Source organism: Meriones unguiculatus, chromosome 20 (assembly GCF_030254825.1).
Source record: "Meriones unguiculatus strain TT.TT164.6M chromosome 20, Bangor_MerUng_6.1, whole genome shotgun sequence".
Classification (NCBI taxonomy): Eukaryota; Metazoa; Chordata; class Mammalia; order Rodentia; family Muridae; genus Meriones; species Meriones unguiculatus.
The window spans coordinates 62,592,282-62,611,141 of NC_083367.1; the positions used below are offsets into that span (position 1 = coordinate 62,592,282).

General features: G+C 46.0%; 1 protein-coding gene across 1 annotated transcript in view; it reads right to left on the bottom strand.

Moving 5' to 3' along the window:
* Positions 1-18,860, bottom strand: part of Igf2r (insulin like growth factor 2 receptor) — a 94,513-nt gene that overhangs the window by 32,839 nt on the left and 42,814 nt on the right. Inside the window, exons 8-21 of the mRNA XM_060373550.1 lie at positions 17,720-17,882; positions 17,407-17,572; positions 16,437-16,540; positions 13,091-13,255; positions 10,615-10,755; positions 9,410-9,553; positions 8,003-8,140; positions 7,278-7,425; positions 6,610-6,784; positions 5,714-5,829; positions 5,111-5,279; positions 4,177-4,356; positions 2,331-2,432; positions 764-865 (exon numbers count right to left, since the gene is read on the bottom strand). Of these exons, the coding sequence (XP_060229533.1) occupies positions 764-865; positions 2,331-2,432; positions 4,177-4,356; positions 5,111-5,279; positions 5,714-5,829; positions 6,610-6,784; positions 7,278-7,425; positions 8,003-8,140; positions 9,410-9,553; positions 10,615-10,755; positions 13,091-13,255; positions 16,437-16,540; positions 17,407-17,572; positions 17,720-17,882 (2,013 nt within the window). The remainder of the gene's footprint in view (positions 1-763; positions 866-2,330; positions 2,433-4,176; positions 4,357-5,110; positions 5,280-5,713; positions 5,830-6,609; positions 6,785-7,277; positions 7,426-8,002; positions 8,141-9,409; positions 9,554-10,614; positions 10,756-13,090; positions 13,256-16,436; positions 16,541-17,406; positions 17,573-17,719; positions 17,883-18,860) is intronic.

An 18,860-nucleotide genomic window follows, 5' to 3' on the forward strand; every position in this document is an offset into this window, starting at 1 on the left:
ACAAATTCCTCTAAAGTTCAGTGCATAGTGTTTTATGATCTGAGTGTGGAATGGAGACCGCCCTATGGAAACATTGAGGGGAAGAGGACAGTTTTCCAGCTGGGACAGTCAAAATCTCCCCATACACTCAACTACTGTAGGACACTTTCACTCCAACTTCCTGTCAAAGCTACCTGACTGTTCCAAAGAGGACTGCGAGAATAAATGAATGTGTTAGAAGCCATCTCCCTTCTAACAGTGTAAATGATGTCCCTGTGAAGACTGTCCATCTTGGGGCTCTAGGCATATGCTGACAATCTATACTGGGAATTAGTCTTGGCCGTCTAGAACACAGCCCCCAGGTACCCTCCCTTTACAGGGTTGTCTAATCACCACTTCTTCTTGACCAGTGTCTCTCAAACTTCAGTGGGTATCAAATCACCTGATGTAGCTACTGAAGCAGACTCCAAACCCACCACAGGAGGCCTGAGGGACAAGGCCAGGAAGCTACATTTTAACAAGGTACTAACTGTCACCCTGCTGCTGCTTCTTGGAAACTTCTGGACACACAGCAGCAGGTGGTGAGGGTTAACTGGCCCCATTTAACTAAATCAGAACTGTAGTGATGGTATCACCTCATTACCCATGCCGAACCTGGCTTTTCTGTCTTCTGGTTAAGGGGCTGTCACCTGCACACTAAGGATGCCTGATTCCTAACCCACAACTGAAAGTGACTTGAATGCCTTACTGAAAGCAAACTAGAAATTCAGGGTATCATTCTTACCACAAAAGTCTTTCCAATGCCAGTGACCACATAGCCTTGAGAGCTGTTGAGTGGGCTAAGATTAAACACAAATCCACTGCTGGGGTCTCTTATAGAGCAAGCCTATCAGAAAGAAGAAGGGAAAGAAATACATTCAATCCAATTCAGGAGCAAAACAGACACGCAGGCCCTCCAGAGCCCACTCTTCTTGGCAAGACGCACCTGCCTCTTGTTTCGAATCGCTGCAGGCGCAACAGCTCCTTCATGCAGTCCTTTGCCCATGCCACTGTGGGCTATGTGTGCAGGGGGATGGAGCTCACCCTATGGCTGCTAAGCTACTACATGCCTGAGTGAGGCCAGTGCTAGCCCCTCAGAGGAAAGGGAAGGTAGGTGGAGCTATAGTGACCCAGCAACAACTTTTACGTTAAAAAATAAATAAAACTTAAGAATTCTCTCTCACCGCTATGACTGCACCTATGGGAGTATGACTGGGTTAACCCAGTTTCCTCCCTTCTAAGTTTACCCTCAGCCTCCAATGTGTATCAAGTCCCGGGGAACAGTCACTGCCCTGTCCATGGTGCTTGAAACGACTACTGGCCCCGAGCTGAGGTTATCACTGTGTGTAATAGTCCACATGTCTGCTGCCAGACACTGCAGTCTGGTAAAGAATTAGAAAGATGGGGAGGAAAACAAGTTCCACCATAAAAAAAAGAAAAGAAAATGTACACACGGTGCCATAAAGACAACTCACTAGCCCAGGAGGGCAGCCAAGACCTCAGAGAGCAGTATACTGCTATGATGCACAGGACAGACTGCAGCCAGGAGAAGCAGCCCAGAGAAGAGGCAGCCAGCAGTGGAGAGATGTTGGAAACACAGAGCTTGGCCTTCAGCAGAGGATAAGGTATCTACCATACAGACATCAGCATGAGGCACTGAACGACACACTGCTGGTGAGGAAGGGCACAGTACACACGGGAGCTTTATTCTATAGCTGAGGTCCCATGGATCACTGAGCCCTACCCTGTGTCCAAGGCCACAGCAGAACACATGTGCTAACTGTGAGATCCCATGAAGCACTGAGCTCCATCCTGTGGACAAGGTCACAGCTTCAGCTTCATGGGTCTCACTATGTCAGATACTGAAATGTTCTGGGATGAAGTAATGTGAATCCATCAGACCCCTGGCAGTGATGGAGAGACCAGGATGCACTGGCACAGGAAGGGACAGTTAAAGAGAGCTAAAAACAAGAGGGTTGTCGTGACTAAGTAGTAAAGCAGAAAGTCTTTTTTTTTTCCTAAAAATTTATTTTATTTTATTATGTATACAATGTTCTGCCTGTACAACTAAATGCCAGAAAAGGGCACCAGATCTCATTACAGTGATTGTGAGCCACCATGTGGTTGCTGGGAATTGAACTCAGGACCTCTGGAAGAACAAACAGTGCTCTTAACCCCTGAGCCATCTCTTCAGTCCCAAGCAGAAAGTCTTAAAGGTGTCAATGATAGGGAGGGTTGTAGCACAGGTGTTAGGAAGCAGGAGAGGAGGGACACAAAGGCAGCCTGAGCACGGGCAAGGACAGCACACATACCTGGTCCTTATCTGTGATCGTCTGGATAGGGCAAGCAGCCTCCGTGTTCCACAGGAAGCTAACCACACATTCCCAGTTGAAAGTGAATATGGGGTGTGTGTTCTGAAAAGTCACAAGGGCAGAGAAAATCAGCAGGATATACACACAGTAGTGGAGCATAAAATCCACTGTCTGCAATGGTCAGCAGTTAATGTGCATCTCCTACCCTACAGCAGAGGTCAGCCCACATGCTTGGCCTTAAGTGCATCTGAGCTCACACCAGTAGTGAATGGGAGAACTAGGATCCAGACCTCAGCTTGAATTCAAGCCTGTATACCCAGAGTCTAACAAATGCAACCAGAAGGCTACTACCCATAATTGTGGGGAGCACCTGGAATAAGCAGAACTGGCTTATGTGTCAAGAAGGGGCACAAAGAGGGCTGCAATGTGGATCACACCTCTTGTTTTGTGACTCAGGTTCCAATTACACAGATGTACTCATCTGTGACTAGAACTGGCTTATAATGTGTGGGTTTCAATGAAAGTCTCCTCCACAGGAGCCACATTCCATTCTGTGAGTGCTGTCTCCATCACAAACAGCCAAGGCTCACTAGGAACAGCACACAGAACTATACTGACCTTGTATAACTGATCTCAGCCCACCCCATACACCAGCGCTTTCTACTTGTATACCACCCCCCACACACACTCTCCTCTTCAACACAAGGGCCCAGGCTCCCCAAGGGTAAGAAAGTCCCAAGCTTTAGCCTGCAGTATATTCTGTGAACCTGACCTCTTCTCTTTTCCCTCAGGAGTCTTGTCTGATTCCATATGGTACACCAGGCCCACAAGCATGCCCAGTTTAGTCACTGTGGGAAAGCACTTGGAAAACTAAGAAGTGGCTGAAAGAATTTTCTGGAACTAAATGGATTATCTAAATGACAGCCAAAAAAGAAAAAAAAGAAGAAGAAAAGAGTAGTCTATGATAGGGCTCCCATATATCTAGAACACAGGCTGCCTGCCACTCGTAGCTGAAAATGAGACCAACAGCTGTCTACCCAAGTAGCCAGTATTCTTCCCAATGGGGGGGGGAGGGGCAGCCCAGGATCATGTAGTCAAGGGATAGACACTGTCCTCTGAGACCATAGGCCCAGACTCAGCCAGCCAGTCATCTGATACCCTCATAGAACTAAAAGCAAAGGACAAAACAAATTTCATGTCTGCAGGGTGCCTGGACAAGAGCCTCACATCCACTGGACTGGGCCCCAGGAGAATCCACGTACATCCGATTCCTGTGAGCAAATCACAATCACAACTTATCTGACTGACAGTTTCAACACACACACACACAGCACCTGCTAAAAAGCAACTGGGACAAAGAACCATAAACCTTTAATACCAGCTCTGAGTTTGAAGTCTACAAAGTGAGCAGGCTAGACTGAGATCCTGCCGTGCCCTGCACCCCAACAAACAAACAAGAAAGATCAGGGAGTGGGGGGTAGAGAAAAGACAGCTGCAGCAACCAGGTTGGAAAAATAAAACTTCCACACATAAGGCAGGTACCAAAGCCCTCACCTTTAAGCCTAGTACTCAAGAGACAGAGCTATAGGAGTTCGAAGGCCAGTCTGGTCTACATAGCTAGCTCTGGGCTAGCCAGGGCCACACAATAAGACTCAAGTCTCAAACAAATCAAGAAAGTGATCCCCAAAAAGTTCTAAACATGGATTTTAGAGACAAGTATACAACACTATGGGTGGATGTGTTTTTGGAAACTCAAAAATGACAAATTTTATGGCTTAGATATTTTTGTTGCAATTTAAACCAAAAGTGCTTTTCAGTTCTTGCCACTCTCCTGCACAGCACTTACCAGGCTTCCCCGACCACAGACAAGATGGATCCTGGTGCTATAGGTGGTTAGCCGACCATCGCTGGTGGTGCAAGCAGAGCCGTTCACATACTCTAAGAGCAGGCTGCCACTCTCCTCCACCACAGGGCCTGTCTTTGCAACTCCCAAGTTACTGATGGATACAGTCTCAGACAAGGATCCCTGCAACATAGTGTGGGTTAGGCTTCATTCCTCAGGAAGTCAACCTGCTACTCACAGCAGATACAACCAATAAAGCCACCACTGACAACAACTATGGTGAGCAGGCAAGCAAAATGAGGAAGCTGAGCAAGGGCGGGCTGAACCCTGAGGCTGCTGTGGTGGTGGTGAACACACACCATGCACATACAGCCTTCAGTGCCACTGAAGCACAAGAGCACACCACTAGCACATGCTTAAAAAGAAAATGTTCACACTGTTTTAAAGAAGTCAACTTCTGGGGTTCATGAACAACTTTCAAGGCCCATCACATATGAGGCCCACAAGGAAAGGTGCAAAAGTTCTGCCAGTCAGAGCAACTAACCAGATGATGAAGCACTCGACACCCAGAGTGGCATTGCTGCATGTACATGGTCAAATCCATGTTTTATCTAAGTGCCCCTGGAGGTCTTTGGGCAACTGAGGCTCTGAGCTATGGGTGTCTACAGAATCACTCAGGCACCTGAACCTCAGGCCAGACATAACCACTAAGAGCTTCTCCTGAGATATACTGGATTAACAGAGGCCAGTGGACGTTTTAAGTCTGAACAGATCCAATGTGATCCAATGTGCAGGAAGCTCATTCTCAGTGGGCACACTTTCCTCAAAGGCTTCATATGGGCAGCAGGACTGCTCTGATCAAGAGCTTCAGAACAATTGCTAGGCCTCACACACTAGGCCTCAGTCAAGAGAGAAAACATAAGACAGACAGACATACCTCTTCATTTGCATATTTCATCTGGCAAGCAGATGCATATCGATCGCAGCCTGGCACAGGACTCAGAGGCCGACACACGTTGATGTAGTATTTCCTTCGTGTGACATATTCCTGGGAGTTTTCCATGGCATACCAGTTTCCTCCACGGCCACCTTCAGACTTCACTAGACTAAAGTTTTAACATAAAGGTGTGCTTTTAAAGCTCTGAGGGTGAGCAGCTAATGCTTAGTCTTTAGAGAAGTAAGGACATTATTAACAGAGACACACTTGAATCAAGCTAGTGACTGACCCACAGGACATGTGACAACATTCTGACAGTCTCAAGCTGCACATGCAGAGGACCCTTCAATAGTCACACACACACAGAGCTAGCACTGTGCTATCATTTTAAACTCGAAGTTACACAGAGTCTTTGCTGTGACAAAGATTAATCGGTGTCATAAAGGCGATGAGATCAGACCACACTCAACTCATTTATGCTTCTGTCCCCCGTAGTCCTACGCTCTGGGGCCAACACAATATCTATCACCATCAGCTAAGCCAAGTGCTCATCAGTAGCCATGCTTGAGGAAGGATCAAGGCCAGCTGCTAGCTCATGCTCACCTGGAGAGGTCATATTGCTCCATCTTGGAGGGGTCTGTCACCATGCACTCCAGGGGCTCCTCTGGGCAGGCATAACTGGTGTACCACCGGAAGTTGTAGGTAGAGTTGTCCTCTTCCTAATCCCAGGAGAAGAAAGAAACATAAAAAAGATAGTGCTAGTGTCTACATCTGGAGCATCCCCCAAAGACCCACACAGCAAGATCTTGGTCGCTAGCTTAACACTATCGGAGAGGAAAGAAACATTCTAGAGTGGTGCACAATGAGAAGGGCAGAGCTATGGCTCAAGGTAGAGTGGTTCTCTGGCTCCTTCCTTCCTTGCTCTCTGTGCTGCCTGGATGTGAAGTACATGGCTGTGCTCCACCACTCACTGTCAGGCCCAAAGCAGAGGCCAACCAACCATGGACTGAAACCTCTAAGTCTGTGGCAAAATGACCCTTTCCTAAACTGCATATTTCACGTGTTTGCTCCAGCAACAGAAAGCTGAGAGAAGGAAAAAGAAAAGGAGCTATTATGCAAAGGCCCTTAAAAAATAATTTCAAGTAAAAGCTACATGAAAGAAAGTTTACTTTCTTCATCTCCTTTTATTATACTAAAAGACTGGCTCATCAAAAACTACGATGGAATCTGCTCTTGCATAAGGAAAATAGGATGATTTTTAGGCTTTTGCCTGTTTTATAACAGAACCAACAAGGCTGTGAACAAGCGTTAAGGTAGATGGGCCTTTAAATGAGCAGCTTAACAACTGACTAAATACTGACTAGGCACCCTGAAAACAGCAAATGTAACAATTACATCACGGTGTGGCCAGAAAACCAGACTAGTAATAGCTGTTTCTACAGAAAGGGTGTACAACTGGCCCGGGTATGCCCAGGAAAATTGCCCAAGACAATTCCCACCTGATATTCTGGGAAGCCCACTCCAGCATCACGGTCACACAGGAAGGTAATCAGTGTGGCTCTCGGTGTGTGCTTTTCATTGTTATAGGGTGTGCCATCCCTGTAGCTCAGCTGGATCATCCCATCATAGTAGGAAAGTTTAGTATTACTCAGCCCCAAGTTCCAAGACTTACCACTAAAATGAACACAGAAATGTCACTCAGGAGGTGCCATGGAGCAGGAGCTCACCAAGGCTGCACGAATGGGGGCAAAAACATGATCATCAGGCCCAAGACACTGCAATTCATGAAAATTTTATATGCAGCTAGTTCTCGACTGTAGGAAAAAAGCAACGCTCTCTCTCTCTCTCAAACACACTCATGCAACTTTCAGCACTAGTGGCTTGTAGTGTAACTCATTAGAACTAACACTACACCGTAAGGAGAAATGCATATATAAACACACAAGAACTTCAAAGGTCAAACTTCACAAGTGGGCATCAAATACATCCAGACCTCTCTCCATCACCTAAGATAAGGCTTGCCCCTTCTCTGGGAAGTTTAGCTGCTGGCAACCTGTAATTCTTCTGACCGGGTCTTCTCAGTATGCTTGTCAAGCAATTATGTTCAAGTAAAACCTAAATACACCCAAAATACCAAAGAACAAACCCAGAATGAGAGATTACTTGCCTTTTTGCTACCTGGCAGGCCCCTGAGTTTGACTGACAAGGCTCTACAGATACAGGGCCACAAACATTTACGTAGAAGTCATACTTCTCTGTCCCAACTTTATATGCACCATTCTTCTTTGTGAGAGGTGACAAATCAAAAGAAAACCCTACGTAAAATAAAGACAGCAGAAGCATGTTAGACCAGTCAGGGCACAGGGGACAAATGACTGCACAAGTTTCTCAGAGAGTAATTACTCACAGGGCAAACAATGTTAAAGAAAAAGAAAGGCCACTTGGCCTTCAAGCTGCCATTCCTGCAGTGGCTGTCATCTACTCCTTGGACACGGGTCCTCGCCCTTGCCCCTTTCCATTGTGTGAACTTTGATATGCTATTCAAATTCCGGGTCTCACAAACATGGCATGTCCAAGCACGATGACCAAACTACATTGGTCTTCTTGTAAACTCCCCTCTCAAGGGGTTCTAGCCTAGGATTCATGCAAGTCTTCCAAATGTGTGTGTATGGGGGGGGTCCCCTTGTGCTCAAGTAAATCCAGCCCAGCCAAAAATTCAAGATGGGCTCTGTCACAGCTCAAGCACACAACAAAAGATGCTTGGGAGTCAAGTCAAGTGGCATTAACAAAGTTCTAGCACAGGTTACCTCTAACAGTCACAGAAAGTCTTTAACAAAAACTACCCATGGTCCCAAGTCATACTAGGCAACAGAGGCATGCCTAGGTACACACCTGCCTGAGCATCAAAGACCGTGCAGTTCTCTCCTTCTGTCTTTGACAATACACAGGCAGCAGCCGTGTGCCACTCAAATTCATAAAAGCAACCATCAGGTCCAGTAGTTCTCAACACTGGAGCACTTTCTAGATCACCTGTCAATAGGAAAAAAGGAGAAGGAGGGGGAAAAAAAATCAGCCACTAATCTGCTGGTTCTAAAAATTTTCCCCTGCTCTAGCTGTGTTAAAAGGCCTAGGAAAGCGGGGGTTGGAAATTCTCCTACAGAGATGAGGATGTGGTTTATTTAGTACCGTGCTTGATTACAATGCACATAGCCCTGTGTTCAATCCCCAAGCACTGTATAAAGCAGAAATGGTAGCACCTGCCTATCTACAATACCAGTTCTTGTGGAAATGGGGACATCAAAATTTAAGCTCATCCTTGCTACACACAAAGACCAAGGCCAGTCTCAGACATGTGAAATTTCTTCTCAAGAAAAGGAGATGAAGGGAAGGGAGTCTCCTACAAATACTATGTGATTCTACAGATAGGAGTTGCCTAAAATGGGCAAGTCCACAGACAGGCAAAATAATGGATGCCAGATGCTAGGGACAGAACTCTGGAGAGCTATTGTTTCAATGATACCAGGGTAAGTTTGGAAAGATGAGAAAGCTCTAGAGATGAATAGTAGTAATAGCTGCAAAACACATACTTAGTGGCACCCAATTAGATAACTGAAAATGGTTAAGATGGTAAATTTTATGTTTATATATTTTACCACAAATTTTAAAAATAAATGGTAAGTTTTATGCTGTATGTGTTCTACCACAAAAAGACAAGAAACAAAATAGTCCTAGCATGTGACCTTCTCCCACAGCTGGGAATTTATACAAAGGAAACTTTATGGGGTGGATACAGAGAGGATATGGAGCATCTAAATTCCTAGCAGTGAAATGCTTTAAAAAGGAAATCCCTGGAAATTACCAACAGGACTGTGAAACATGGAATGCACTAAGCACAGCACTCTGAGAACACTGAACTACATGCACAAATGCAGATCTTAGCAAAAAGAGCAGAAATATACCAGGTGAGGAATAACCATAGTTGAGATGGTGCAATCCAGAAAACATTTCTAGGCCATTTATGATCCCCACTGGAGGAAGCTCAGCACCTCCCGCCCCTGATCCTCTGTCAGTCCTTAAAAACAGGATGTCAAGCAGAGAGACTCACAACTCCTTTGGAAAATGTCAACATAAACTCTCTGAGGACAGCATATGGTTTCTCCATTTCTAGGCTGAAATCCAATCAACTTGATTCCCATCACCAGGGATGAGAACCACTGGTGTTCAGCATCACCCTTCCACCCCACACCTGCTGCAGAGGTGAGGGAGAATGTGGGTATGCCTCTTCTTCTGTGACATTACCTGGTTTGCACACGAGTGTGATGTTAGTTGTTATTTTCTTCTCATTACCACAGTCATCACCATCAGAATAAGAGAGCTGTATGTGTCCTTTCTCTTTTGTAGGAGAAGAAACAAACTTTCCAAGATTTTTACTTCCATTCTTATCTAGAAGAAAAAGAGAGAAGGGAACAAAAAATATGGTGTAAAGTTCTCATCATACAGACATTAAAAAGAATACCAAAACTCAGCCAAATGCCAAAGGTCACCAGGACCTCTTCCTAGCCCACCTAATCTGGCTGTGATGGAAACAAGTTTTCTTGAAAGAAAAAAAATATGTAGTCACATCGAGGCCACCTTCTGACTTAGCAGGGACACGTTGGAAATGACAAAAGGGATGCCCCAAAGTGTGCGCAGCATCACTGTCTGCGAGAGATACTATTCCACATCCAGGACCCCAGCTACCCTGAGACACAGGCTCAAGCCACAGGCTTTACCTCTGACCCAGCAGAAACTCACACCTGTGTGGCCCCCAAACTGAATTCCTGGCTCAGATGCTTTTTAAAAATGTCTATGCCTGAGTCCTTAGTAGGACAAGAACAGACTGCACTTACTTTGAGACTTGTCTCTAGTTCTGAATGCCAAGATAATCCCCAAAATCCAACCATACCTCACTAATTCCTCATCCATGTTTGTAACAGTTTCTGCTTACTGTCCTGGCATTTTCAAAGTGTGCCTTAACTGACACACAAAACCTCAGTGTTTTAGACAAACACCTCTGTGTGACACACAAGGCCAAAAATGACAGCAAGAGGAAAGCCAAGATGTGTTGCTCAGCTGAAGGCTCCAGCAGATCTTCTGCTTCCTGTAAATGTCCAGCCAAGGGTTGCTAAAACTTCACAATTAGTTTTACAAGTACTGGCAGTATTACTCTTCAAAATGGGTTTGAAGAATTCTTCAAAATGTCTATAAAATTAAGACAAATGGTCAAGCATGTTCTAGTATTGTTCTATCTTCCTACTTACACCTCTGCCAACCTCAGGACTTCAGGACTTACTCAGAGTAAACTGGTTCTGGTGCTGAAACTTTAAAAAAAAAAAATCTTATCATCCTTACTATTTAAACCCAAAGGCAGGAGTCTTAAGCAAACCACATTCTAAGTCTTTCCTAAGGAAGCAGCCGAGTCCACAAAACCTTAAAAAGAGGGGCTGCCCTCTGAAGTAACTCACCCACAGCACACACAGCAGCATCTTCAGGACAGTTCCTGGCCTTGCCCTCCTGCAGCACTCGGTGACAGACGTTGATGAAGAAATACTTCTTTTCTGAGTCAGCCTGGCTGCCATCCACTGCTTCCCAATTCTGTTCTGATTCTATAACCAAAGCCAAAGTCCTTTAGCCAAAGGCAGCGTGACTTTCTTTCTTGTGGTCACATCTTAAAACAGTGACTAAGCCAAGGTCAGACAACGCCTAACACTCCACAGAAAGTCATGCTGTCTCCACTTTCTCACTGAGTATGTCGGGGCAGACCATTCCCCAACATGTTTCCTAGAGAAACCACAAACTTCTCCCACGCCACCCTACATTAAGGAATCAAACGCTGACCCACAGGAAGCCAGCTGCTGTCCTGAGCCTGGTGGAAGGGCACTAGTTGCATGCTGAGCTTCAGGTCCCACAAGAGCCTGTGTGTGCAGCTACAAAAGCTTCCGCCTCTTCTACACAGGCTGACTGGAGCAGGGAAGGACTGTGTCACTGCAGATGAGGAGGACGGATGCTGACGGGTAATGGGGGAGGGGCACTGGAGTTAAGTGTAGTCATGAGAATGTGTTTACCAACCCACTGAAGGACACACAAAGGCACATGTTCTTATCTGAAATGTTCACTTGGCAAGCTGGCACCCAGGATTCAGAAGTAAAAGCCCACAGCTTGCCAGTGACAACACACAATGCCTTTGGAAAGCAAGTCTATACACAGCCTACAGACACACCTTAGGAGACAGCACAGCACGTGTGCCCAAGTTTTCCCCAAAAGCACTGGGCATTGGCTGTAGAAGGTGTGGGCTGCAGACTCCAGGGCGGACTTTCTGAAGTAACAAGGATAGATTTCAACTCTCAGCTCACAGTATCATCTGTGCTATCTGGTTGCAAATGCTACAAAAACACCCCAGATACTTCAAAAGCCAGACTTGGTACAGTCTGCTAAGTGAGTTAATGCATTTCGGCATAATCCCTCAAGATCTCAGTTTGTGTCTTGTAACATGTGGATACTTTAAAAGTGTGCTTCCCTCTCTGCTTCCTGAGGCCAGCTGCAGTCTGGCCAGCCACTGTGTTCCTTACCATTGGGCCTTCCTCAAAGTGATGGGCTGTGCTCCTTCCTGGACTGTAACAACACACTCCTTGTCTTTAAAACAAAACAAGCTGGGGTGGTGGTGCATGCCTTTAATCCCAGCAGAGGCAGGCAGATCTCTATGAGTTCGAGGCCAGCCTGGTCTACAGAGCAAATTCTAAGACAGCCAGGGCTACACATAGAGTAGCCCTTATCTTGAAAAAACAAAAACGAAACGCACAACAAAAAAAGCAAAACTAGAAAATTTCAAGTTGGTATGTGTGGCTCAGAAGTACAACACACATGAGATGGAGGAAGGGAGGCAAAGTGTTGACTAGAGAGCCTTCCCCACCACATTCAAGCTTCTTTTAAGATTCTAGAGCCTGGAGAGCTTTCTGAAGCCCACACTGGCTACAGCTACACTTGTAGCACTGTAGAAAACCCAACCTGTCATTAGCACACATATATCGGAGTCAACCACAGCTTCCTGAAGCTATTTTTAACTCCTACAGAAATTTCCTGTGTTCCTATAGTTTCCAGGATGCTTAACTAACAAATGACAAAGACAACTTACTGCTAAAGCAATTAGCTAACACAGATCATTTACTGTGGACCTTGATCTTGTCTTAAACCTGACGTACAGGAGATACTCCTGCAAATGCACTTTTCAGATAGGCCTCCAAAAACAATGGGACAAAAAGTTACAGCCGGTACTGACGTAAGTCATTCTGTCTTAGGAGATGCAAGGCTCCTTCAGTCCTACTCCAGAAATACCATAGCAAGGTAAGGTATTTCCAGGCATAGCTCTCATCTTCCTCATCTATTTTTGGCACATGCCACCCATGAAAGCAGTGTGACATGTGGGGCCTCACCGGCAGTCAGTCAGCAAGCATGTTCCTAGTGCATACCAAAGAACAAACGCTCCACCAGTCTCTGTGATGAGCCCCTCACACTGGCACATACTGTGCTGCACCATGCCATCCATGCAGATCCCCTTTCAGCGGCAGTGAAGAGGTACGCATATGAAAGAGTAGAAGCACAAGGTGTAGACATAACAGACATCCGGCTCCAGCCCCGAGTCCCTGTGTTAGAGTGCTAAGGCTGCTGGAGAAGCTGTCTCTCAGCACAGAGCACTAAGCCTGACAGAGCAGGGCCCCGGCTGTTCTAACTAAACTGGTCAGGTGAGGCAAAGGCAGCACAACTAGAAAAAGCAAGTCTCAGATGCAGAGAGTTTACCTCCTAATGCAGTGTTCCTTATAGTTTGTACTCTTGCTAAAAGGCAACAGCCATGACTCAGCTGGCAATTAAAATGTTTCCCCAAACCACTGGGATCAACTATCCTATGAACATAGGGATCGTGGCCCTCAGAAAGGAAAGCAATACCTGAGTGGCGAGCCAATACAGACAAGTCGTAACGTTTCTTGCCATCACTGGCCCCGCAGAGGAGATCTTCCTTCTCTTTGACACAGGCATATTTGGTGTCCCACGTAAAGAAGTAGGTGCAGTCCACCTCACCTGTGAACACAGGCTCTCCTCTCCCGTCTTTACCTATATGGGCAATGCCACAGAAAGCACACAACTCAGTGATATGACCCAAACACAGGAGTTTCTTTCCGAAGAGCCAGGGAAGAAACAGCAATCAGTATCAGCACTAGCTGTCCGGCTCGCTGTTCAGAGACTAGAATGAGCTCATTAAAGCTGGGAAGCCCACATCCCCCTGTCATCTTAGTGCAGTAGTACTCTATAGGCTTTACAGAGAGCTGTTCTCAGTTTATCAGTGAGGAGGGGGAGAGAAAACGAAGTCAAAGTTTTGCTGCTCCAGGCTGTAGTCACATGGTGAAGGGCTTACCAGAACTACAAAGAAAAGAGGATAGAGACCAGAACCTCTGTTCCAAGAGCACAGACTGAAGTTTCCCCGACACCCGACCACAGAGGCATATGGAGGCAAAAGCACAGAGATCTTGTGCAGTTACGGCAGCTGAAGAACGGCAGGATCTCACATTACTCCACAAGGTTAAGGGCACACGCCTAGTGCTGGCTGCACCCACACTTGCCACCTGTCAGGATATGTGTCTATAAAGCCCTACTAGAGCCAACACCACCTCCTCCTCCACTCAGAGGCCCCATCCCTTGCCCAGAACAGCACAGCTCTGTTCTACATAGGCCACTTGTCCCCAGCCTGGGATTGGGCAAAACACTGCCCCTCCCTCTGGAAACTCTATCCCTTAACCTTTCCCAACTGGTGGGCCACTAGCACAAAGCTGCCCTTTTTTTCCACCTTTGGTGGTTTCATAATCCCAGCCGGCTGCACCTCCCATGCGTCTGCCTGTATCCTTGAGGTGTGGTGTCTGGACAGTTTCATGTTCTAAGGAAAAGAGAAATTAGGTTTTATAGCCAAAAGCAAATGAGTTCTCAAGCGAAATTTCTATAAAGTCCTGAACTAAGTCGCTAGGATTGGAAGACTGAAAGCTAACCTATCTCAAGCGCAGTACAAGCCAGGCAGTAATACAGTTAAAGCAAAACAAATGTGGGGAAACATTAATGATTGTTTTGGAGCTGTGGTTCTCAACCTTCCTAATGCTACAACCCTTTAATACAGTTCTTCATGTTGTGGTGACCCCAACCATAAAATTATTCTGTTGCTACTTCATAACTGTAATTTTGCTACTGTTATGAATTTTAACGTAAATATTTGATATGCAGGATATCTGAAATGTGACCCTGTGAAAGGGTCATAACACACAGGTTTAGAAGCACTGTTATATATAGAAGCAGCTGTATAAAATTTCATTATAATGTTCTTCCTACTTGCATATTTGAAAACTTTTGTTATAAAAAGGAAAGATAAAAAAAAAGGTTTTGTCATTAAATTCCAATCTTAATTCACTGGACTTTTAGCTCTACATTGTCATAGCCTTCCCAATAAGCCCATGACTCTTCCATCACCTTATCTGTCCTCCTCTTCTGGCTTACTTCACCTTCCCAGCATCCCAAAATGAGCCTAGCCTGGCTCTAAGCCCTCAGCTCAAGCTTTAGTAAAAGGCCTGAACAAGAGTACAGGAAGCAAGGCTGAGGTCAGGAGAGACTTGGGGAATCAAAGCACCTGACAGCATAATTCAAGCCAGCAGGAGAGACTAGAGAAGCTGGCACCCAGCCTAGTGTCTGCAGGCTCAGGACACAAAAGCAACAGCAGGCTTTATGGCCTATGGACCAAGGACAGAATAGAACTCAGAATTGTGAGCAAGTTGTCTAAGGGCCATTCCAAAGAAATGAAGATGTAAGAGTAGCAGAATGGATTTGAGTGTGGGTAAGTACCCAACAACCACTCTATCTCTCACTCAGCCAAACAACCATCATAGGCCTACAGAGATTCCTCATGACTTCCCCTGTATCTGATGCAGTCAACCTCCTAACAGCACATCAACTTCACCAACTTCTAGGCTCCTGTTTTCTGCCTGTTTAACCAAGTAGCCACAGGCCTAATCCTGCAACTGAAGTTAACCTTTCCTCTGGCTGCTTGTCTCTTGACTGTCCCAGAACCAACCACACCCCCTGCCCCACAACCCCACTGACCTAGATGACCTGGAGCCTCCAGATGACAGCACTCTGCAGTCAGTGCTTCAGCTCTAGCATTTTACCCTTATCTCTGCTTCTAGTCTGGAATCCTGAGAGCCATCTGTCACCCTCAGGCCCCTGTGGAGAGGGCCTAAGCAAACAGGCATGGCAACATATAACCTCTGTGAGTGATAAGATAGAGCCAATGAAAAGACTCCAGCAGAAGAAGGCCCCAGTAAGCTACAACCCTCAGAGGCCTCTTGCTATTCTTGTAAATCCAAAGCCCCCCTAGGCCAGCTATTAGCCTTTGCTTCCAAACTAGCAAGTTTCTAAGAGGGTTTATAAAAATTAACTCCAGGAACATTGGTTGCTCCTAGATCCTACTGTGAATCACACAGGAACTGGGCCATGATTGAACCGTCCAAAGCTAACCATAGAAACACACAAAACAAACACCCTCAAGGGGCAGCCATTAGAGAGCTTCAGCCAGTGCACACCATGAGAATGGAAACCAGGCCCAGACCTAGGATGAGACTAGTACGGAAGCAAGTCAGCCAGGGGTGCCTGGAGCACAGCCAGAGGTGCTTAAACAAGACAGATCTTTAATGATAAAGCCTTATCATCTCTCTACAGGTGCCAGGAATGTCTGACATCAGGACATGAAGAGCAGACAAGCCAGTGATTCAGAGGTGCCTCTATTCACCCAAAGGGAGCCACGACTTTAGCCTGAACTCTTCTAGTGACACCCCAAAATTCAAACTCTACTACTCTCTCAGTCTGCAAAAAAATCTTAAATGAAAAAAAAGTAGCACACATTTGAAGCTGCTGAAGGAAGCCACCTCTGCTGGGCCTGCTCTGCTGAGTGTGCCTGTAGCAGAATTCAAGACACAAACTCTCTCCCAGCAAGCCCAGCACTGGGCAGATTCCCAAAACAAACATGGAGAGCAGAGAAAGATGGAAACAGGATGTATGTATGCATCCTGGAGGGGGAAGGGCAGGAAAGGCATTACTGCAACAGAGAAACCTAAGGACTGGAGGTGGCCAGGCCCAAAGGCAGTCAACTCACTCCCCTACTTAGCACTCTGCTTCCAAAAAAAAAAAAAAAAGACACACATGTACACATGCAAGCCCCCAACACAAAGCAGGGGTGGGTAAGCAGTACGCATCCACTCACCTGCAGTTCTGTTGCACTCAAAGTTTATGACACTCATCCGCTGGAAGCCGGAGCTGCACTCGTCACCTCCAGAATAGATCAAGGTAAGGTCTCCATCTGAGTACCTAGATTTTTGTGAACATACAGTGTTTTATAGAACCAAGAAACTTGGAGTTTAAAAAACTGCTTTGTTAAGCCTTTTGCATACCACCCACAAATCACTACTGACATGAAACAGCAGGCTCTGTAGCCAGCTGGGCAAGCGCCCTGCGGAAATGAGTTCCAAATGTTCAGGCTGTCGGCCCCTTGCTGTAAAGTAGTAACGGCCTGGAGCGAGGGCAGCCGCATTGCTGGCAGCAGAAGGCTGCTCTTGTTGTCGCTCTGGTACTTTATACAAGATAAATAAATAATGCCTACACATCAGACAGCCTTGCTAGCAACTTCCAAAAGCACCATCTCACCTAGAAGATTTTGTGTAAGACTCAATTTCAGAAAACTGCATCTTTTCAGCTTTTGTGAAGCCAACTACCAAGCTAAGATCTTAAGAATTACATCAAGTGGGGTTTTAGCTACTTATATTTACTTATAATGCTAATGGAATTTCAGGTTCCCAAACTGCCAGAGGGGAGGGAGGGAGGAACTTTTTATCAGAACACAAAAACAATAGTCACATAAACTGTAAACTACCTAAATTCCCTACAACATGTTCTTAGAAACAATACATTTACGAACCAATAGTCTTAACAGATGTGCACTTATCGAACTCAGGAAACCGTCCAACTGCTCAGGGACAAATGGCAACTTGCCCAAGTTGCACAGGAAGGCATGTGAGGCTCTGCCTTTCTTGTGCTCAGGGTGAACGGGAAGAGGAAGAGGGGCGGCAAAGGCATGGCCACAAGCAGACAATGTGCACTTGATGGTCACCCACCAGACTATGAGGAGGGCAGGACCACGGCCACAAGCACACACAGTGCACGTGCCGGTCACTCACCGCAGCGTCTGGTTCTGCTGTCTTCCTGCTATTCTGACTTGAGTGGCATCGGCCTTTTTTGCTTGACAAACGGCAGCCTCTTTGTTGTTACAGAGTGAGGTCTCTGTGTCCCCACAGACATTCATAAAAAACATATACTCTCTTCCATCAGAAACATAGGGGGACCCTAGAGAAAGTACAAATGAGAAGGAAATGTTTGTTCATCCCTGTCAGAAAGTGTGGTATTTTTTTAGGCAAACCCAAGCCCATCTCTCCCCTCTCCCAGTTAGGTTCTTCCTATGAAGCACTGGAGAGAATAGAGGCAAACACCTACCTCCCTGTTGGGCCAAGGGACTGAGGTCAATAGTGATATCATGCTGCTCACTGCTCAGAGAGCAGGTTTCACTCTCCAAGTAATCTCTGTGGCAGGCATACTCTGTGATCCACTCAACTTCATAGCGACAGTTGGACTTGGCAGTGAGTTTGGGAAGGGTGCCCTACAGGGAACAATATGGAAGGACACAATCACAGAGTTTTAGATACAGATTATATACAAACTTCCCATGTTCCGGAAAAGCCCCAAAACAGGCTGTTAGAACTTTGTATTTTTCTGTTTCTTGTCCCAGGCACAATTTGATTGTATAAATCTATTTACTTTCACAAAAACTAAGGGTAGCTCAGGTGTACATGTATACGCACACACGTGTCTGTGCATGTTCGTGTGTGTGCGTGTGTGTGTGTGAGAGAGAGAAAGAGAGAAAGAGAAAGAGAGGCACAAGCACATACTGTGCATGTACTCTATGTGAGTGAGGGATGGGAAGAGGAAGTGTGGTTGTGTGTGCAGGTGCATTCACCTATGTGTATGGGTCACAGGTCAACCTCAGATGTCTTCCTCTATCACTTCCCACCATGTTTTGTTTTGCTGTGGTGGAGGGAGCTGCAGGTGCGCTTTTTGCCAGACTGACTGTCGGTCAATGAGACCCAGGGATCCACTTGTTTCCTAACATACCCCATTCCCAGCACTGATGTTACAGACATGAGTGTTTGGGGTTCAAACTATGCACAGAAAGCACTTTGTCGCCTGGGCCATCTCACCATAATACAAAACTTGTTTTTAACCTTTTCTCCCCTCCATTTGACTTGCGACTGTGCTTACTTACAGCCCTAACCTTTCTGATCACCTTGAGTGACACACAAGCTTCACTTGCAAATCCACTCTCAACTGTAACAGTAAAGAATCCCTGCAACCCTAGTGAGCACTATGGTTGACTGCAAACCCTGGGGCTAAGGGAATATCGCCATGCAAGAGCACCACCATCCACTGCCCTCAGAACTTCCCTGAGCCTGTCATGGATGCTTGTCATGGATACTTGTTATGCCAGCACTTGAAAGATTGCAGGTTTGATGTTTACCTGAGCTGACCTACATAGCAAGACCCTCTCAAAAGAACAAACTGTAGGCTGGGTAGATAGCTC